Source organism: Electrophorus electricus, chromosome 10 (assembly GCF_041902795.1).
Source record: "Electrophorus electricus isolate QZ-2024a chromosome 10, ASM4190279v1, whole genome shotgun sequence".
NCBI classification, from domain to species: domain Eukaryota; kingdom Metazoa; phylum Chordata; class Actinopteri; order Gymnotiformes; family Gymnotidae; genus Electrophorus; species Electrophorus electricus.
Genome location: NC_137506.1, coordinates 7,458,785 through 7,482,072, shown reverse-complemented (window position 1 = coordinate 7,482,072; position 23,288 = coordinate 7,458,785). Strand labels below are relative to the sequence as shown.

General features: G+C 39.3%; 1 protein-coding gene across 4 annotated transcripts in view; it reads right to left on the bottom strand.

Annotated features, from left to right (window-relative positions):
- The window catches only part of LOC113583669 (prospero homeobox 1a), a 32,961-nt gene that overhangs the window by 4,225 nt on the left and 5,448 nt on the right, over nt 1–23,288 (bottom strand). For all 4 annotated transcript variants that reach the window (XM_081721410.1, XM_081721413.1, XM_081721411.1 and 1 more), the window contains exons 3-4: nt 20,498–20,606; nt 15,142–15,336 (exon numbers count right to left, since the gene is read on the bottom strand). In XM_081721410.1, the coding sequence (XP_081577536.1) occupies nt 15,142–15,336; nt 20,498–20,606 (304 nt within the window). The remainder of the gene's footprint in view (nt 1–15,141; nt 15,337–20,497; nt 20,607–23,288) is intronic.

Sequence of the window (23,288 nt, the reverse complement as noted above, 5' to 3'; positions counted from 1 at the left end):
TTTTATTAGACCATTTTGCACAGCAATGAATATTAGAAGTATATAATATAATGCAGTTTATAAAGCTTTGGAATTTTTATTTACTAGCAGTATCCTTCATGCACAGTTCAGACAAGTGTGTTGTCAGGCTTAGTTTGCATTAGACATCCCCCAACGTTTCATCAGTGGTTATTCTCTAACCATACGTCTCACTACTTTCAACCCAGCAGCAACAGTGATGCATATAAAACTACAACATACTAGGCACTAATTCTAGTGCAGCAGCCACTACCCAACTACAGTGTCATTGTAACTGATGTCTGACCAGCATCCCTGTGGAACTGAGCAGAGTGCAGAGGGGCCATGGGTGCAGATTCTCTTCACCGTTAGAGAGCATTTCCCGAAGGGGCCAAATGTGCTACCAGAAATACTGCTGAATTACATGTTATATGGCAAGTTAAATATTAAATATTATACGTTTTATTTCCTATTACAAGATAAAGTATCCAGTATCATACATACACATATCCCGTTTGTAACAAACTAAACCACTTGAAAATATGTCGAAAGTTCAGCATGTTATGATTATTTTAAGTGCGGATGTTCTACCTTCACTGACAGCATTAGGAGATACAGCTGCTCTAGAACAATATGTCAGCTGCATTGATTCACAAGATTCACTCGCAAGGTAAAGGAGCAAAAAAAAAAAAAAAAAAAAAGCAGTCTGATTACAAGATAAATAAGCAAACAAAATGCAGTCTGATTACAAGCTAAAAGCAAACAAAATACAGTCTGATTACAAGGTAAAGGAGCAAACAAAATGCATTCTGATTAAATTGTAAATGTGTTTTATTCTGTTGAGTGGTGGAAGTAAAGTACAATGTCTGACACATCCTATATTTTAAACTAATCTTTGAAAATTAGCTTAGAGGTCAGCTACTACTTCCACACTTCATATCATGCATTTGTATTGAGGGCTAACGTGTTGGGTTTCAGGGATGGTAGGCTGTGGACCAAATCACTGTGAGGCATATGAAGGTGGGATACAATGTTTTGAAACACAAAGATGAATTTTCTTGCATCTACAATTAGCATAAGTTCTTTCAATGCATATTATTATTTAAAATTGTATAGTTATGTTTACAATGATATGTTGAGAGAGCCAACTCTCTGTTCTTCCCCAGGAAGGGGGGGTCAGCACCCCATCCCCCTAAGTTCTGCCTATAGGATGGCTGATAAATGACACATGGCAACACATGGGCTACAGTAGTTAGTAACACCTCTCATGAGTATTATGCCTATAGCCCGTCAGTAATTCTGGGTCCAGTTCATAGCACCTGAATGCCTTTAGGGTTAAAGATGAAGGGATGGATTTCCAGACATGGTTTTGGACACCCAGACACCCAGTCTTGGACTAAATTGTAGTAACAGTGGTGAAACTAGACCATAGTCTTAATCTGGGTTGGGAAACTGGATTTTCTAGATTAGTTTCTAGTTTACATTTCAAAGGTTCACAAAATAATTTGGTATCTTCGATTTTGTTGAACATAACACATGAAAACTGCATATTTAAAATAAAACTATATATTTATTAGTATTCCCAGTAGATACTAATTTCACTGTCACGATCAGTCGCTCCCGGGTTCCGTGTTTTCCCTGTCTTGTGTTTTTTAGTTCCATGCCATAGTGTCGTTTTCTCCACCCCTCGTTTGATTTTCCACACCTGTCCCTCGTTAAGTTCATGTATTTAAACCATGTCTTGATCCCTGTGTTTTGCCTGTTCATTGAATTTGTGAATGAATTTTGGAATGTGTTTGAATGTTAGGCTTGATGGTTGTATGTTTATTTCATATGGTTGTGTTGGTTTGTACTCCGTGTTTCCTAGCCCTGTGTTTTCCCTAGCCTTAGTTATAGCCTGCTTCCCTGTTTGCCTTCGTGTGTGTTTATTTAGTTTACTCATGTATCCCCGTGCTCGCCTTGTCGGCTCTATGACCCTGGACTGCTTTAATGACTCTGATTTTGGATTTGCCCCTATTAAATCTCACTCTTCTCTGCACATGCGTGCACCTCCTTACTGCTCAATGTTACACACTGTAGATAGTGGTCTCTTATACTCTTCTTGACATTAACAAAATGTGGCACAGATTATATGTGTGTGTGTGTGTGTGTGTGTGTGTGTGTGTGTGATGCCACCAAAAGGTGTTTTACCTTGCTTTTGTCACTGTCAAGAAAGAAAAAAGAAAATGCCTCTTAATTTAAGACTAATAGCAACTACCTAGCTGTCACAGTAAGAGTGTTACTAGAGTATCCCAAGCTACATTTAGTATGAAAACGTTTGAGCCCTTGAGCTCTAGTATTAAAGGGCAGTGTAATAGTTGACAGTTATCCAGCAGTGTTGAATGAACTCTTGCAGTGCTCATTTATGTCCAGCTAATTCTGCCAGATCAGGCAGAATACATCCTATATGTGCTCAGTATTCAGAAGACAGCATCTCCTTAGAGGTCAGAGAAGAGACTCCTGTGCATTACAGAGGAAATAGTGAATTTAAGTCATAAGATACTGAGCAGTAGGACTAGCTTCAGTATCTGGTCTTAATCCTGTTTAATCCATTCTTCTCCTGCAATTGACATGTTTTCATTCCAATCAAGCAGGACCACACATGATGCAACTAATCAGTTGTTTGAAGGACTACAAACTGATTAAACAAATGTAAATAGGTGTTTCCACTTGGTTGGAATGAAAACTTAAGACACACCGATCCTTTGCAGATAAGATTGAGTACCCCTAACCTAAACAGAAAATGCAGTTCATACAGATATTCTATGTCATGATTTAGATCAACACATGGGTTTGGGGGAAACTGATTCAGATACATGTTGTGGATTTTGGGCATGACAATGCTTAATCTGCCACTGTGATAGAAAAGATTGGATTATAAAGAAATAAATGTTAATGTAAAAAAGGGAGGTTTACTTTGGGCCTTCCATCAGAAGGCCAGTTTAGCACCAGGGTAAATGCCCTGTGCAAACTATGCTTATTATTAGTAACTACAACTTTTCACAAACATGTACGTTTAATCTTGCTGTGATAATACTTTACTACTTTAATATAATGCACCCAATTTTTATGCTGCTATGAATAAATATACATTGAACACCAAATATCCTAATTTCCTATCAGGGGACTGTACCAAACTCTTCTAAAAATATGTCCTCCTAGCATAGCATCAGTCCTATCAGTCATAGCCTGATCAGCTCTCCTCAAAGACCCAGACAGGTGAGCAGTTGTCTGGACAAAGCATGCTATCTATGAAACCCAAGCCATGCACCACCCTCTTTTTTTCCATTAGATGTGTTAAATATACTGTCATCAAAGGCAAACCTTTGTTTAGAAGACCTTGGTTGGTGGGTTATCTTAGGGTTAGCTTTGCCAACATCATAACTGCCTCACTTCTGGTGATGCACCATTAAATTATAGTGTGACTATAAATATCTTTTTAAACCCATCCAACAAATAAGATGATAGGGTCCAACATGTCTTTTTGGATGGCCTGATTGTGTTTCTGTGGCTGTATGCACACCCTATTTTCCCTTTTCATGCTTGTGTTCAAACTCTGCTTGCCTTGAACGTGTGACATTTTTGTACAGTGTGGTACAGTAATTTCTCGCTTCCTCTCCCTCTTTCTCCTGGGGCAAGATCATAGAATGGGAGGGGTAAGGAAAGAGGGGGAGGGGGGACCTGCCCAAGTGCTTTTGGCTGGGGCTCTGTCTCCTTCTCCTTCTCCTTTCCCAAGGGGCACAGCCTTCAGGGGTCATTTGTTTGATTATGCTGACTGTCCCCAGCCTCGGCAGTACACAATAAAGGCCTGACATAGCAGCATGCTTGCCTTCTGTGTCCTGCAGATACTCATCATGAGTGTCAGGACATACCAAGGTTAGTGGTCACTGGGACGGCGCTTGTAGGCGAAGGGCTTGCCAAACGCACTTGGCTGATGAATGAATGTCACATGGAAAAGAGGGTGAGGCAGAAAAAGAGGTGAAAAGAGAGGGAAAGATAGGGAGAGGGGATTACAAAGGTTATAGATATCCCAACTCCAAATCACCAACCTCAACACTGACAACCTACCACATCTTCTGTGATTTAAAGCCATTCATGGCAAAAAGCTGTCTGAAAAACAGCAGCAAAATTTTAACATGGCAGGAGGACAGATAAAAAGAGAGAATGAGAGAGAGAGAAAGAGAGAGAGAGAGAAAGCCTTGTTCTACTCTCAGGAGGGACTGTGTGTTATTGTGGTATGCCTACATCCAATTTGTTCTAAAGGTTGCAACAAATGTACTAATTTTGTTTTTGTGTTTTTTAACTATGTACACACACAAAATATTATTTGTAAAATACTGCCCTTTGATCTAGACAGTCAGGTCAGTGACAGTCTGTGTGGGATACTTTACAGCAGCAGTGTATTTCAAGCCTCAAAAAGGTCTCCCAAATGCCAAACTACAAATAGTTTCTTTATAATTTTTGGGTGAACATAAAAAATCATTATTTGTAAAATGTAAAACTTCTTGGTAATTACTTAATAATTCATATTACATTTAATCAAACTGGAGCAGTAATGTAAGAAGTCTCCTACCCATAACATGCTGGAGAATCATGATTACAGCAGTGAAATATTTGTCTACACCTCTTTCTAACTGATCATTAAAAGAGTAAATAGAATATCCCAACAGAGAGAAGTTTATTACTCATATAATGCAGAATTGCGCACCAACCTTCCTATTAGTTTATCAGTATTTGCACAATCCGAAAATCTGCTAAAGTGAAATACTTTTGTTTTTAAGACTGAATTAAAGTTTGAAATCTTCTGCTTAGGTACTAAATATAAAGCAAAGAATTGCTATGAACGTATTTTTAACTAGAAAAAGCAAGTAAAATGCTGACTGTTTAAGAGAAGGCAATGGCAAGGAGAAAAGGGCATTGGTATTTTGGACTCTTGACTATCCACCTTGGAAAGAGGGAGGGAAAGAGGTTTGGAGAATGAGGGGTGGGGGGGGAGTTATTCTTGTCACAAACCCTTTTGTCTGCATCTGCTGACTGCTTGCCCATAGCCAACAGCATGCTTTAACTGTTTTGTCACCTCCTCGCCTCGCATGGATCAGCTGTGGTGCTTTTGTTACAGCCATTGTGTAGGATAAGCCTCACAGGCTGCTCTGTCCCACAGGAAACGCTGCCGAGTCAAGCAGCACACAGGCCACATCAATATTACATACACCCTCTTTATTGCTCCTGATTTGGTCAGACTGAAAAAAAAACAAAACAAAAATAAAATGCATAAGATTCAGCTTAACCAGCTGTCAATCGGAGCCATTCAGGAAGAATTATGGATAATAGTCTAGAAACCATGAAGGTAGCCATTACTGTTGGGCACGATGTCTCACCCACAGCTCTGTGTTCCATATGACTTTGAATTTATTTTTTTGTGTGTTTTTCTGTTTTGGTCACAGCTGAAGAGTTCAGAGCTATAACCTTTAGGATTGGTTTAGGATTAAAAAAAAAAAATGTCATTAATAACAAAGTCTTTTTACTTTTTAAAATTAAATCAAATTTGCAATAGCAAAAAATCCTAATAAAGCTAGTAATGTGTTTTTGTAGTTTGTATTGTAGTTTATGGCATAGAAACTAGGAATAAAAACAAGACATAGGAAACTACTAAGAGTGGTCTGCACTAACGTCATTTATGTGTGCCTAAGTGCAAAATATAGGAATGGGACACCAGTGTATGTGCTCCTGTGCAATCAATTATTTGGCAGTGTCGAAGTTTCTACCTCACAGTTGCCAGTGATGACAGTATGGAGAGGCTACCTTATGAAAAGAAGGATATTATATTTCAGTGGAGGGTAAGGGGAGGAGATTAAGCACAGGAGGGGAGTTAAGACTGCTTTCACCCAGAATTCATTCACCCTGTAATGTGTGCTTGGTCTATCTAAACAACCATCTTCCCCTAAACCCCTGTGTTTGTTGTATAAATATTGATTGATGAGTGACTTAGCTCCTGATAACTGCCAGACAAACCAAGGACTGCATGGGCAGAAGGGGGAGTCCTGTGTCTGCATTTGTATGGATGGATGTTATGGACAAGAGGTACAGATGTGGATTGTAAACCCAGCCACACAGGGCTAAAGTTTACCTTAGAATGGGTCATTCATTCATTCATTCATTCATTCATTCAATCATTTTATTTCTTTAATGAAGCATGAGCGCGTAAGAGAAAGTCCTGATTTCCTCACTAAGGTTAATCATTAAAGAGGAGGACTCTGTTTTCTCTTTCACTGACTCGACATCTCCTATTCATACGTGGTATATCTTGGTGCTTATATCTGCAAAGCCCCCAAGTAAGCAGTGATAAATTAAGAAGTTCTCTAGTAAAAATTATAAGAAAAATCCTGATTATTTGGAAAAAATTAATTAATTAAAAATGTATATTATATTAAAACATATTAAAACATTTTTTAACATTGTTGATTCTAGTGATAATTTCTAAATATCCAGGTGTCTCAAATGGAAAATATGAAGTTGCTTTATTTGTTTGTTTTAGAGTTATACAGCTGAACTAAGCCTTTTAAATGTTTAAAACAATCTCAGTGGCTCTGTGTCCATAAACCTTGCCTTGGTCTGAGAGCAGTGGCTCTTTTTTCATTGTGCTGGCAGATAGATTTTAATAATAGCTGGCCTATCTCTTATTTTGCATACTATATCGTGTTTCCTGATTCTACCCAAAGCCTTCTGTGAAGAGACTTCCCTCTTGCTAACAGCAGAAACTATAGCACGGCAAAAGTCAATAAGCAGAAAATACACATATACTTAAAAATGAAAGACACAAGGAAATTAAGTTATTAAGTGCTATTTGTGAAAGTGTGTTATCATAAAGAGATCAGTAGTAAATGATAAAATACACGCACGTGCGCATGCACACACACACACACACACACACACACACCTCTCTCTCTCTCTCTCTCTCTCTCTCTCTCTCTATCTATATATATATAAAGTCAAACACACACACACACACACACACACACACAGGTTTCTCTTTTATTTAAATACACTATTCTATAATCTCATTCAGCCTTACTTTAAAATAGATGTAGGCATTTGACATAGGAGCAGTATGGAAGGCTGAATAATTTCAAGAGATAATGGGCTGACAGTGAGCAAATATGTCTCAAGGCCAGGGGGATAAGAGCTTTCTCTCTCTGTCTTTCTCTGTCTCTCCTTTGCCCCCCACCCCCAACACACACACACACACACACACACTCTCTCTCTCTCTCTCTCTCTCTCTCTCTCTCTCTCTCTCTCTCTCTCTCTCTCTCTCTCTCTCTCATGGTTGAGAAAATAAAGTTGTTTGGGGTCTGGAGGGTAGATCTGAGCTTACTGTCAAAAGAACATCTTTCTGTTCAACATGAAACATGTACTGTGTGCCTTGTATATTAATCAATAGCATGTATGAGGTAAGTCTTTCCCACATGATACTTAGCTGGAGTGCCACTGAGACAAACAAATCACAGGTTTCCCTCTCTACAAGAAGCTTTTATGTTCGCTGTGTTGCAACTGTCCCTGTGCCCTTCATGCCCAGAACAGAATCCTGCTGGTGCTGCTGGGCAAATACATACGGCTGCATTGGAGCTGCTGATTCAGCACCAGCCTTGACAAAACCAATTCTTCATACTTCACAATTTTAAGCATGCACCATATGCCCATTTCTCAAAAAGGTTTATGGGGTGTTTGTGTGTGTGTGTGTGCGTGCCTGTGCATTTATATATAAGTCACATCTAACAAGGGACTTTCAGTTATTTGTCTCCTATGGAAGACAAATTTCCATGAAACATTTTGTACACCTTGACTTTGATTAAACATGGCCATATTTACTCATAACTACACTTACCAAGATAAACAATGACATGTCCACCCAAATTTAACAGAGAAAGGTCTATGACCTAGAGGAGGGTCTGAGGTCAAGCTCAGACAGGACAAAGGTTGCAAAGTCATTTGTCTCATGTTGCAGTCCAATGAAAGACGAGATGGGGTGGGCAGAGAAGGACAGAGGGACATATGGAGCTGGGGGGTGGGGGTGAACAGAACGGCCTAAGGAGCCAAAGCAGAGAAGAGGAGGAGCAAGGCAGCTTGGAGCTGGGTCTTTCTTGTCTGGCAAAAGAAGAGATCTGGCACTGATACTAATGAAATGAAGAGGCAGTGAGGGAGAGACAGAGGAAGTATGGGGGGTGGGGGGGGGGCGCAATGGGAGTGATGCCAGGGTTTGGAGAAAGGCGTGCACATGTGCTACAGATGTGCCCCCCTCCACAGCAAAATAATGACATGATCACTGAGCCGACAGCATGTAAAGTAAAGTGGGAGAGGACGGATGGATGTGAGGCCAAAAAAAGAATCCCCCACAGAAGTCCCAACACCCCCGTTTTCTAACCTATTTTCACATCTACATAATTAATATATTTTATATCACCGTATGCTGGCTCTTAAAGTATTTCTGAATGGTTAAGTCGAATATTTTAGTTATAAACATGCATAGTTTATAACTATATAGTCTGTATAGTGGAAGAATGAGAGAGCTAGGAAGATTTCCAGTTTTCTAATGAACCATTTGACAATAAAGTCTCAAGGTATGATGTAAATCATTGCAAAAAAGCCCAATGTCAATAACATAATTCAGGATATTACCCATCCTCTTAAACTAGAGCTATATCATTAATTTAAACCACTTCTTACTCCCAAATGTCTATCTAACTAAATTTGGATATGAATAAAACAAATAAACATGGCAATTATTCCATCTGCATACATGACTGACTCCTCCTGTAGAGGAGTACTCCAGCGTTTCGTTCTGAGCCATGCTAAAACTGCTCTCTGCTTCCAGTAAGGCTGCCGCCCTTGTGATGGCTATTAACAGCCCTGTTCCTGATGGGTCACAGGTCCTGTCATGACAAGAACAAGATCTCAGTTCATGGCAGCCACTACTTAACACTAAGAGGCAATTAAAGGAACTAGACATACAGCAGCATGGTATCATATGTGAGGCATGTGATGTTCTTTTGGCTTCTTGGTGATTAGGTTCAGCCCATCGACTGAACTGAGATCTATTTTTACATATAATGTGTACATTAAAACACCTAAATAATATGACAAAACCTTTGTATTGAAAATGTTAGCTAATAAGTCAGATCCATAATATAATACATAATAAGACTAAAACTGAGAGCTTGTGTAAATAATTTTTTGTTTTTGGCTTTAACTATAAAAAAGAAGGCTCAGAACCCCTTTGTGCAACTTTGTCACCATGAATAAGTAATTTTGTGTAGTCTAAATGCATTACCCTCCCATCTAATCACGTATCAGCCTGTTTCCACAGTGAAGTAATGCTGCTAGCCCACTTACAAATTTCTAGCGTTCCGTACCCATATTACTAACGTCAATGGGAAAGTAAATGAGTGCAAAATGGAATGGAAAGCTATGCACTCTACACTAAATTATATCACTGTCTTTAGTTATCTATAAGGTAAACTGCATGACATTAAGCTTTGTGCTATTGTATTTGTGTTTTACACAGGTGTTGCATGCAAACAGTTTCTGATGTTCATTTTAGACTGAATTTGTACAAATTCCAACTTATGTCAGCCTGACTTTTACAAAAATATTTGTCTAGTTAATTAACAGCAGTCAGTCATTAGTTGAAAGACATTGATTTTGGGCAGAAATACTCATAGTAAAATATCATGGAAGGGAGAGTGAAGTTCTCCAGATCACCTCTGCTAATGTTTAACCAGCACACAGAGGGAAATCATTTTGTATTTCAGAACTGGGAGAAGGGACCAGGAGAAAGAAGAGTCCAAAAACAGCATTAATAGAGATTTATAAAAAAGCAACAAATTAAAATGCCTCAAATGAATAATAATGTTGTATGGTAAATTCATTTAAAGAGGAAAAGATTTCTGAGTTAAATCCTGTTAGCTGAAACCTTTGTCCTAGCCAGCATTTATCTGATATTTATATACTGCGCCAAGAATGAAAATACACAAACATGTACCTGATGAAACACATATAAAATAATATTTACAGCTTCCAACAACTGTAGTCAAACACAAAAATGACAGAATTGCACAAATATTTTGTATTGCTATATTGCCTCTGTATAAGATGCAACTTAAGTCTGTTATACTGAATGGGCTTTGAAGTTTTTGGAACCAGAGCCTGATCAAATTCAAGCATTTATCTATTATGTTGTGCTATCCTTTTATTATAAATGCTCAAATGACTGCATATACATATTATTTATGTTTAAGTTAAAATGTTCTGTTATACACTTGTTAGACATGTTTGTTTGTTGTCCATTTGTATTGGTTAGCTTAAAATATTTCAATTGTATAATGACGTACTACACTATCATGCTGTATGGTGCAAGCAGAATTATTGTGACCTGATAGCTCTCAAAGACAATAGTTTGCATCATCTGACCAGTCAGTTTATATCACATGACAGAGGTCACTACAGAACACTTATTGTAATAGCTTCCATCCCAGCTGCACATGCTTCAACACCACAATGGGTACAAGTTAGACAGTGACTTTAGACCAATGTATAACCAGATTTGGAAATTAGACACCTTTACTTAAAACAACGTTATTGCTGACAAAATCATCTACTTATGCCTATATGCGGTTTAGATGACACCATTTACCTATGGAAGCCAATTTTTCCCCCTGCAGAATAGAGAGTCATGGGTTTGCCCAGAGATTGAAAGCAGGACAGGTGATAGTCAGAAAGAGGAAATGAAACCACAGCCATCTTCATACACATGCTCATGTAGTCTAGAGGTTAGCAACCTGGTGGAACAGTATGGAAACCTATCTGTCTGCAGGAGAGGAGTGTGTGAGGCCTGCACCCTCTGTAGCAGGCAAAGGGGTAGTCATTTCTGCTTTAATTGCTAACATTCTTTTCTCTTGAGCTATGCTGGATAATACAGTCCAAGAACAAGGGTAAAAAGAGATTAATGTCAGATAATAGATGGTGGCATGTAAAGGAAGTATCAGTACAGTCTTTGAACTTTTCCCTGTCTCCAAAGGACAATTAATAATGAAGGCCTGTGGGGTAGGTCATACCAGGCATAGAAAAGAGTAGGTGCAGACATGAAGGAGGGGAGAGGAGAGAAACAAACACAAAGATAGACCTGGGGTGGAAGGTGAGTTGTCCCTGATCTGGCATTATTGATCTCTTTGAGTTGGGGTAAGGCAGGACTGATCACAGACTCATGTACTTATTTGTTCATGTTCCCAGAAACTGTCATTGAAAGGTGCATGGTAAAAAGGAAAGGAAATAGAAAATAACTATTCCCTCATCTTTGTAATGTTCTTTTCATCAGATATCTTAAAAAGGACAAGAAAAGGGAGAAGTCAAAGCAAAGCCAAATAGTCATCCAAAAAGACAAACCTTCCTCTTTAATACCAGAAAACAGAGCAATTGAATTATAAGTATGGACATCTGATAGGCAAAGACATGAGGATGAGAGCTCTTGAAGTCAAAGGAGGTCTCTGTGCATCTGCTGTGGGGATACTGCCACCAACACACTTTCAAAAGGGCTCAAAGATCACAGGATCAGAGAAAGAAAGAAAGAAAGAGAGAAAGAGAAAGACTTTAGCCTCGTCTATGCACTACTCAGACTGGCAAGGGAGGAGGGGAGGGGAGGTAGAAGAAGAGGGAGGGTGGAGGGGTGGTTTGGCTCAGGCTGGGTGTAGACTCAGGGGCTTTGACAGAAGAGCCTTGAACTATTTTGTGGGTGAAAGATGAGACCTTCCCAGAGCTGTCATAAAAATGTCTCCTTATCCCAGTGGGGCCAAGGGACCCCACCCCTCTCAGACCTCTTGAATGCTGCTTGTGATGTGATACAGTAAGTGTGGAAACTGCCCCTGAGAACCAGGACCAGGGCGTTTGGACAGAAAATGGGACTTTGACTAACAATGCCGAACTGTGCTGCTAGATTAAACAGGTGTTCTCTCTAATCACACAGTCTTGAGTATTTAACATGCTCATTTTGCTGCTCCTCACACTTTCTTCATTTGTCAGATATAATACATTGTTCCAGAGCTCTGATATGTATATTTAGGGAATTAAGAAGGTATGGGTATGGTTACCTTCCATGGGGATCTTAGAAATGTGGCCAAATGTAGTGATCAAGTTCAGTGACACCTTCGGGAGGGATAATACATACTAAATTCAGTAGCTAATAATAACGAGAAGAGAAGATACCGTGGCTTTGCCACTCTACCTGATTTTGTTTTTTGTTTCTTTTTTGGTAAACTTAAACTCCGGGCTCATTATGTATTAATTAATCTTAAGGCACACTATTCAGTAACTACTGTGAATTATTCAGTAACCACACTGAAAGGTATGTAGTTATGACAAGGAGTACAGGAGTTTAAGGCTTTAAGTAACTTTCACATTGAACACAATGTTCTGCCTTCATTCTAATCATTTATTACATCATCAACCTGAAAACTGAAAGGTAAATATGAGTGAAGCTGCCTTATACTGGGGAGGCATCAGTGAGGAGAAGGGTGAAGGATAAACAACTGAACTTGAAAGAAGATGGCAAGCACAGAGGGTGCAACATGAGTACAGGAAAGGCAATTAACAGACCTCTTTAATAGCAGACTCTGCTCATTCCACCATGAGAATTGCAACAATTATGTCATTAAAAACTTTGTAAGTGGGAAGAGTGGAAGAAGGGCAAATGCAGGCTTTTTTTTGAAAAGCGTAAAGAGGGAAATGGAGAGGACGAATGAACCAAGAAGGCCAAACTCCAACAGAAGCCTCATAGGAGAAGGAAGCGTATTACTGGTACATACTGCATTAACATAAAACATAAGCAAAGCAGAATGCATATTCATTCAGGAAGAGCTAGAAATGTGGAATTTTGATGCTAAAAGGTCTGCTAAATCGGCTGACGTTCCACTTTCATGCCTTGCTGTCACAGGTGGAAAAGAGGGGAAAAAATTATGTCCTTTAGCAATAGAGTAAAACAGTGTGTGTGTGTGTGTGTGTGTGTGTGTGTGTGTGTATATATATATATATATATATATATATATATATATATATATATATATATATATATATATATATATAAACGCTAGTCAAAACACACACACCTCTGACAGCCAAGTCAGAGGTAGACAAACTCATTGCCCACCTTCTGTGTGTGATTTGCATTAAAAATCTAATGTTCCTTGTGTGGGGGAAAAAGACAATAATCCAGTGGTCTTTGATACAGCCCTGGTTGTGCTGCACACCTGCCCAGCCTGTTCTTGCTATGCAAATCAATTTATCCCTCACTTCACTTCTCTTGCAACAACAGTCTTATTCATGGTATCATGCATTTTCTTCCACAGCCATGCAAATCCCATATTTATGCATGAAAATAAGGAACTCCTCTCCTAAATGTTTTCCTGGTTGCAAATCATATTCCTTTATATCTGCAACCTTAATAACCCTAGGTTTGGATATGCTGCAAATTAAACAGGAAGCAAAAGGGGGTATAGAATATTGTCATTACTCAGTGAGGACAACTGTATGATATAAGAGTGCTATATTGTCAATACTCATTGTGGACAACTGTAGGATATAAGAACAGTGTTTTTGTTTACCATATTTTCTGTGGACCTAAAACATACTATCCGTATTTTAGGTATTCAGTATACACACAGCAAACTGCATTTGACAAGGACAGTTGGGCCTCAAAAATCAGTCTTGGCAATATCAAACAGAGAGCCACATGACTGCTACAGCTAACCAACTCAGTTACATCACCTCAGGAACGAAGGGAGAGAATGGTGTGTGAGGAGGTACTCAAGTCTCTTCACCTCAGGAACAAGGGGACAGAACGATGTGTGAGGAGGTATCCAAGTCTCTTCACCTCAGGAACGAGGGGAAGAACAGTGTGTGAGGAGGTATTCGAGTCTCTTCACCTCAGGAACGAGGGGAGAGAACGATGTGTGAGGAGGTATTCGAGTCTCTTCACCTCAGGAACGAGGGGAGAGAACGATGTGTGAGGAGGTATTCGAGTCTCTTCACCTCAGGAACGAGGGGAGAGAACGGTGTGTGAGGAGGTATTCGAGTCTCTTCACCTCAGGAACGAGGGGAGAGAACGGTGTGTGAGGAGGTATTCGAGTCTCTTCACCTCAGGAACGAGGGGAGAGAACGGTGTGTGAGGAGGTATTCGAGTCTCTTCACCTCAGGAACGAGGAGAGAGAACGGTGTGTGAGGAGGTATTCGAGTCTCTTCACCTCAGGAACGAGGAGAGAGAACGGTGTGTGAGGAGGTATTCGAGACTCTTCACCTCAGGAACGAGGGGAGAGAACGGTGTGTGAGGAGGTATTCGAGACTCTTCACCTCAGGAACGAGGGGAGAGAACGGTGTGTGAGGAGGTATTCGAGACTCTTCACCTCAGGAACGAAGGGAGAGAACGGTGTGTGAGGAGGTATTTAGGAACAAAGGGAGAGATAGGTGTGTGAGATGAGACTCAGCACTCATTGTTTTAAAACATGTAAAGGAGATCAGCAAAATACTGAATTAAGTGTGTTAGTTTTCGACAAAATGTTTTTACAAATAAATTACTCTTACATTTTCTGGATATTATCGATATAATAAAAGGAAAAAAGCAGGTTTGCAACTCTACCTCCAAAATAACTTTTTTTGTTATAATCAGGACACTAAGCTCAGATGTGCTAGCTACTACATTATGCGCATAAGTCTTTCTTATTAAAAAAATATTTCTTATAAAAATATGATTATCTGTAGATATAAAGTGCTTCTTTATGCTAACTGGCAAGATTCTGGGACTTCACTGTTACCAACAATTTTACATAATGGGGGTACAAATAATGTTGCACTGCAAAAGTACATGATAGATATTTCACAAATAATAAATAAATAAATATTTATGAACTACATTGAAGTATATTGATTAATTATATTAATATTTATGTTTTTATTTTGAGGTTGATGCCACACATAAGGTTGTTGGATGTTACCACACATAAATCGACCACAATCATATAAGGACACACACACATAACCCAAAACACTGTAATGAACAGAGCTCACCTCAAAATCGTTGGCCTTATTGTAGTGCATGTTGAGGGCGCGATACAGCTCACAGTCTCGACTGACCATTAGTTCCTCTGCTCCAGTCACACCATCGTTGATGGCCTGGCGGGCAAACTTTTCCATCTGGATGTAGTAGAACTCACGGAAGTTGCTAAACCACTTGATCAGCTGAGACGTAATGCAACGGTTGAACTACAGGAACAGAGATTGTAAGATTTAGCACTCCATTTTATATTTAAGACAAGTATTATACTCACTAGAACATGTAAATTTGACACCATGTCAATGTGATACATTTGTATAGCAAAGCAATGCAAAACATTTTCTTTTTTAACTTTTTTTGTGAAATACTAATTAAGATCATAACCTTTCAGTAATTTGTTACATTTTCATATGTGCAACTATTGCAGGGTAACCTGAAGTTGCTTTAGTTCAGTGCAAACATTTGCAAGGTAAGACATTTATTTCTACAATTGTGTTTGTTTCATATTGTCCTTGAGAATAATGAGTTGGCAAATACACCTTTGGTTGTGAAAGAGCGGTCAGGGGTTCTGGGGGAGGCTTACATGATCAGTGTAGATTTGTGCAGTTATGCACAAATGCAAACAGTTCAGGGTTGAGTGGATGAAATTATAATTGTGTTAACAGCCTGTAAAGTACTGACAGCAAATTTCCATATCAAGTAGCTCAGTTAATTCTGATATGCCCTAGGGCTGCCCCCCCAGTCACCACCACTAATAATATCCGCTAACGGGTGAAATTGAGCGAATAAACAAAATTAAATAAAAAAAGCACGCAACAACCTAGTTGTGCTACAAACATAGTGTTAGAGTCATAGTGCATTCAGATAGTGTTAGTATAGTATGTTCAGATTTACAAACATAGTATTAGAGTTATAGTGTGTTCAGATAGTATTACTGTTATAGTGCATTCAGATAGTGCTAGTTATAGTGTGTTCAGATTTGTAGGCAAACAATTGTCATTAAGTGATTTTGGGAACTACCATGATCCAGTGACGTTAGTATGCAAATTAACAAACGAACATATCAGGATAGCCATGTGTGTTTCACCTTTGACCTGTAACCTCAACAAATGACTTGCATGACACAAGTGTGACAAGGTTTTGTGTGTTCATTTAATACATTCTTTGTACTAATGCACAGTAAAGTAGCTATTATTGCATCAGATGTTTGTTTTCTGGACAAACAGAAGCAATATAGTGTGTGTGTGCGCGCGCGTGTGTGTGTTTTGGATACATGGGTACATCTTTTCCAAGTATGTGAATGTGCAGAACAGCTGAGGTGCATATAGCCATAAATGCAGCAGGCTTTGGTTACTATGGCGATCATTAATCCCTCAGTCCCCTTCCACACTTCCTGGCATCATTTATTATGAGCAATTATCTACTTGTGTGAACATGCGGATACATGTTTAGATGACAGTTGTCCAGGGGAAAGGGGAAGAAAATGGAAAAAAGAGGTAGAGAGAGAGAGAGAGAGAGAGAGAATGTAGCTGTTGGAGAAAGAAACCCATCTTGTGTGTAGGTAGATGTAATTACCATGTGGAAACTTGTCTTCATGCTCTCAAATTTAAGATAATGAAGTCAATGAGAATTCATAGTGGAGGAACCAAGTTAGTGGGAGAACCACAGTGGGATGATGGGTGCCCTAAGAGGCCAAGGCAGGAGTGTAATTACTGTAGCACTGCAAGAATTCCTCACACATAATTAAACAGAAAATAAATTGTCATCATTCAAATGCCCCAATTCTGCAGAAGTTCAAACATGTACTTAACCTCTCCAAGTAGCATACATTCAGACTGCATGGTACTTCATCCTTCTCAGCATATTGTAGGGAAAGACTAGAGAGAGAGAGAGAGAGAGAGAAAGAAAGAAAGAAAGAAAGAAAGAGAGGAAGAGAGAAAGAGGAAGTGCAAAGGGGACACCCAGCAAGCAAGAGAGGCTAGAAGGGTGAGAGAGAGAGAGAGAGAGAGACAGACGCACAGAGAGAGACAGGCAGAGAGAGAGAGAGAGGGAGAGAGAAGCAGGGCTATCTGATTTCCTGGTTAGCCATTTCAAAAGAACTTCTATGTATAAGGATCTGCTGAACTGGGAGGGTTTCTTTTTTCCCGCTATACAGCAAAAATCACCGACCAAATAAGGAATAATGAACCCTAGCTGCCATGATGCATCTCCCCCTCAACCCCCAAGCCTCCAGTTAATTTATTTTAGAATAAGAAACAAAACAGTCCAAAATCATAGTAGGTACAAACAGTACAAAATCATAGTGGGCTGCTCACTGGGGAATGAAAAGTACTTTGACATTGAGATTAGACCTGTCTATTGTCAAAATACATTGTCTCATATGATTGAAGCGCTCAGAAGAGAGGAATGCCACAGTGAGAGAAGGAGGTCCATTTCCAGAACAGACAGCAAATGATATAACGGGGACCACAGAAAAGTAAGTCCACATGACACCATTTGGCTAAGTAGTATAAAGGGAGTTTAAAGCTCATTGTTGCCAGTCAGAAAAACCAGAGTTAAAAGTCAAAAGGGCTGCACTGCTGGAATGTGACAACTCAGCAGTTAAGGACCTGCATTATCTGCCTGTCTAGGCCCACACATATACACACACACACACACACACACACACACACACACACACACACACACACACACACAGCAATAGGGTAACTAACACATCAACACAAATACCCAGAATTTCCTGAGAATAACACTGGCAAGGATGAAAGAAAAATGGGAAATATCTGCATAAAGGACAAAATTAACAGAAAAATTAAGGACAAAAGAAAACTTAAAGACATGCAAATAACCAAACTATTATACATTGATATGAGCAGGCTACACCATACACACTCAATCAACCATATTAAACTATATACAGAATATACAAAACAAACTAAAAGGTTTTTTTGTGTGTGTGTGTGTGTGTGTGTGTGTGTGTGTGTGTGTGTGTGTGCGCGCATATGTGTGCAAGCATGTGGATGCATGTGCGCATGTGTACAGGACAGGACTATTTCACACACTCATGCTCACAAGCCTGTGAAAGATTATTCCTTTAGTAATAGAGATCCCTCTCTCTGAGTCACAGGGGGGAAGACTTGACCCGTCATTCTGCACATTTCCTCTGTTAGCCATGGACAATACAGGCTTTCACATGCTCCATGCAAGCTGTTTCAGATGCTACTTATATGGGCTTTACCCCTCCCACCCCTCCCACCCCAGCACCACCAACACTTAAGACAGGCACACTAAACATGAATGTGGGAAAGGTCAGGATCTGTAGATTCTATTTTAGTGCCTCAATAGGTTAATGTTTCTTGATATTGATCTCTTAATAGCATCTGGCATTATTTCAGAAGAGAAGACCATGCCTAAACTAGTGGCTAAAATGTAAGATTGGACAACCCTACTGGTGATGCCTAGCTAACCAGTAGGCCTTGACCATGGTAGACTGACAAAATAGCTCCTATATACCTACTGTGACCCCTCATCATCAAAGCTCCTCTCCTCTGTTACCCATTTTAACCCTCTCCCCATCTTTACCCGTTTCAGTCACTCCTCTCAGTCTAGAAAGTCATGTAGTGCATATGCTTCAGGTATTATAAAAATTGGATTTTAGAGCTTACTTAAACAAGCTATCATGCTTGTGACAACTCTGACCCACCATTTATCCAGTATGAAAATAGTTGTAGATCATTTAACCAGTTTAACCAGGATGAAAGGAGATAGAGATTATTTTACCAGCTGATAAGAAGGGACAAAACAGACCTGTCAGACCATGACATTTACCTGACACTTTTAGCCAAAGCGACTTACAATTATGAGTGAGCACAATTTGAGCAATTGAGAGTTAAGGGCCTCGCTGAGGCACCCAACAGTGGCAACTTGGCAGCAGTGTGGCTTGAACTGGCCACCTTCTGATTACTAGTTGAATACCTTAACTACTGAGCTACCACTGCCTATGATCTAAAACAGACCTGTCAAATCATGACCTACAACAGATCCTGGTCACAAGCTTGGAACTAAACACAACAAACAGCTTTGCCTTCTGACTGCTCTGAATTTAAACAATGTTTTTATTTTTATTTTTCTAATACTGTGTATATGTTACATTTACATTTAACCCCCCCCCCCCCCCAAAAAAAACCTTTACAAGTAAATTCAAAAGATTGTTGCCAAAATAATACATGAAACCACTGAAATCATATATATTAATTATAAACAACAATAAAGGCTTAAGGAACTGCAAGTTAATGCACAATTTAAATTTAAGCAGGCTATTATATAGATGTTATGGTCAAAAGGTAGGGGCTTCTGTCATCCCATTAGAGATGAAATGGTTGTCAAATCAACTTATTTCCCACAGTCATTACTCTCTATTAAGATCTCATTACTGTGGTGAATAAGCCTCTTTAATTAGTTAGTCCCATAGCTTTCATTAGCTTATTACACTGTAATTATTACGTAATTTATGCTTAATTCTTTAACATATATACTTCTTATCTAGAAAATACATGGTGTCCTTTATTTCCTCTGGAAAAACAACAACAGTTCCCAGAACCCTGACCTTATTCTAGAATAATTTAATATACTGCATTTAAGAGTGGCATAACCTTGTCATATAAAGACAATACAATGAATCCAAGAACCACATAGTTTATTCACAGCTAATGACTAATGTCAGTAAATACTCTAGACTGTGGAAAGGTTTTCCCTGCCATGTTGTAGACACAAAAATGTAACAGACTCCATTACATGATGCTGTGCTTGCTGCAGACCCAGGGCATGTCCAACTGGGACTCAAAGGACCATCCTTATCTCATTTGAATAATGTGGCCTGAATCTGTCACATTATTTCTCGCCCATATGCCTGCTGCTTTATGCTTCAACCACAAATTAAATAGTAAATAAGAGACTCCATTGTTTTGTTGGTGTTGTCATTCTCTAGTTTGTTTGTTGCCCCTGCTGTTCCCTCTTCCGTGCACTTGCCTATTTCTCATGACTCCTTTCAGTTCATTCCATCAGCTACAATCCCCTAATTTACTTAGGAATAGTGAAACAAAGAGAAAGGGCAAATGGGAGCTTATGATGTACTAGTAATCTATCTATCTATCTATCTATCTATCTATCTATCTATCTATCTATCTATCTATCTATCTATCTATCTATCTATCTATCTATCTATCTATCTATCTATCTGAGAGTGAGGAGTGAGAGAGAGAGAAAGGAGTAAGCTGGGAGAGAGAGTTGGCCGTCTGTTCTGACCCATCTGGGCTAGTATGGCAGAGCCCCCTCTCACAACATGTGGTTAATGGTCAGAGACAGGCTCACCTTCACATCGGAGAAAAACATCTTCAGCATGTTGGAGCTAGGGTAGCGGGTGTAGAAGAACATCAGCTTGGCTTTCTTTAGATGGTTGGGAGAGAGCCCTTCTTGGATTTGCAGAATTGAAGGTCAAGGAAAATATATTAATATATACAGAGATATCAACTTATATTCATGTTTTATGATAATAAAAGTAGAGATAAATACAGATGAATAATATATATATATATATATATATATATATATATATATATATATATATATATATATATATATATATATATATGCACACACACACACACACACACATTTCAGAAAATAATATTTATAACCAGTCTAACATTTGCATAATTTCACAACAGTACACAATAGCATTATTAAATGAAACCACATCCGACATCATCCAAAATATTTTTTAACTCACATATTACCGTCTACAACCTGAAAGGCCTCTAAAAGTTCTAAAAGAGTTCCAGTCAATATACTCAGTATTGCTGGTCAATAAATGCCTGCTTATCCAATAAAAACCCTATTTATCTGGAGGTGGCATTACCCTGTAGATTGGTAAACAGACGGCTGCTGAGAGTAGTCCCAGGAGGAGACATGGCTAACCAGAGCCATCTCCTCATTACAGTCGCCCCAACAACCCCCAGCCCCCCCTGCCCCCAACCTCCACCCCCAGCACTTCTGCCCCCACCCTCCACCTTTACCCCCACACTGCAGCCCCAGCACCCCTGCCCCCCAGCCTCCTGGCATGGCCGCTGTGCTGTCAGTTATGGCAGCTTTAGCCACATCTGCGATGCAGACTGGCCATGCCATTTCCTCGGCAAATTAATGGCTTTATAATTTATCAAAAATGAAGATTCATATGGGGCTAAATCAATGGGCCCCTGCAAGGTCAATTAAGAGGCTGGCCCAGCAGAGGCTTATGCTGTCCGTGTGATGCAGAGAGTGGGCGCTAATTCCCCACTGCAGCCCCTTCACGTTGGTTTATATGCTCAGTGCTGCATTGGGAGCCAAAGGAAGTGTTAACTTCAAATAATCATGCTGACAGTTTGTATGTAAAAATGAGTATAAATTAAATACTGACAAAAAACTAGCATTTCTAAATATTCAAACTGTTTCTATAGCACAAGTGAGTCTATTTGTGCTGTAGTGGGACTACAGTGATGCCATCCATGTTGTTGGACACACTCCTTGTGTAAAGAGACAAGGGAACGAAAACAGCCCTGTGTGACCTCCAATACACTAATAGCAAAGACTGAAAAGAGCATTGACTTCTTTTCTGCCATGTGTCATAACACATAGAGCAAATAATAGTTGTGAATGACTGGGGAAGAGGATGGGAAAGCAAGAGACAGGAGGAAAGTTTTTTCAAGGATCCCAAGGCTTTTTCAGAAGCATAAAGAAAGAAGTCTAGTCCCTCAAGTAAAGGAAATACAGTAGAGTAGAAAGATGTGTCTGGCTTAGACACGGGGGAGAAAAAGGAATAGTGAACACCATCACTGGCTGCCTCTTGTTTAAAATAATTTTACTGAGATGTTTCTGTCAAATTGTAGGCCATATCTTTGGTCAATTAATTCAAAAATAAATAAATTATATATATATATATATATATATATATAAAAAATAAAAAGTGTAATTTTAACACTTCTCTGAAGCATATTTAAATACCTAAAGGTCCTGGAAAAATATATGAGCAAGACATGATAGACCTGACTCACCCAGTGCCCATTTCCTACAAGGAAACCTCTCTTCTAAGAAAAATACAGTCGTTTCTAGGATACGTAAATATGCACAGTGACAAGAAGATCAAGTAAACACTGGCCCACTCGGTATATAACCAGCCAGGCCACAGCCAAGGTCAGTCAAAAAATAATGCAAACATGAATATGAAGAATTGAAGGATACGGGGAAAAACAGGGTTCCCATGGGTTATAGCCAAACGAGATGCTACAAAAACACCAGCGCTGCGGATGGCATGCACCATCCGCCTTTTTGTTTTGTTTTGTTTTGTTTTCAGTGAGTTTCATGAAAGGAAGACAATAACTACTGAAATCTGATCCAAGTGCCAGGTGTAAGGAGAGACAGGGACATAGAGATGTCCACATCAGATGATAAATCCATAAATTAATGCTAGACATCTGCTTGGCAACATGAAAGATTACACAAATGTGCCACAGCTGAACCTAACTTCTTCCTAAAAAAATCCTCTTAACTTTGCCTAGTACACTAAAACTGCACATTCAGGCTGCATCAGCTCAAAAAAGCATACCATATTCTTTTAATAGGTGAGAGCAAAAATGTATGATGAAATCTAGAGGCTTCATATTGTAATACTAATAACACTATAATGACCATATGTCTAAAATATCAGCAGAATGGAGAAAAGCCTATAGTTAATCATTTTATTCACCCGAATGTATTTAACTAAAATATATGTTAAACAACAGTGAACCTCAGCCTGGTCTGTTACATTAGGCATGCAAACTGCCTTCAACACCCCAGCCCCCATGTGTCTTGTAGGCGCACCGTGCCAGAGCTGTTCGGACTCTCTATATGCAAATGCTGAAGGGGAACTGAACAAGGCTATTTTTCTTGAGATGCAAAGAAGGCGCGTGACAAGGAGGATCATTCTGGACACAGCTGAAGACAATTGGCTGCCTGTTCCTTTTAGAATTTGAATAAAATTTAATATTTGATTAAAGACCCTATTTTGCAAATATTGAGACATTGCAGTTGAGAGCCCAACTGTGCAGGTGCACATGTTTATTTACTGAAGTAAAAGACACTTTAA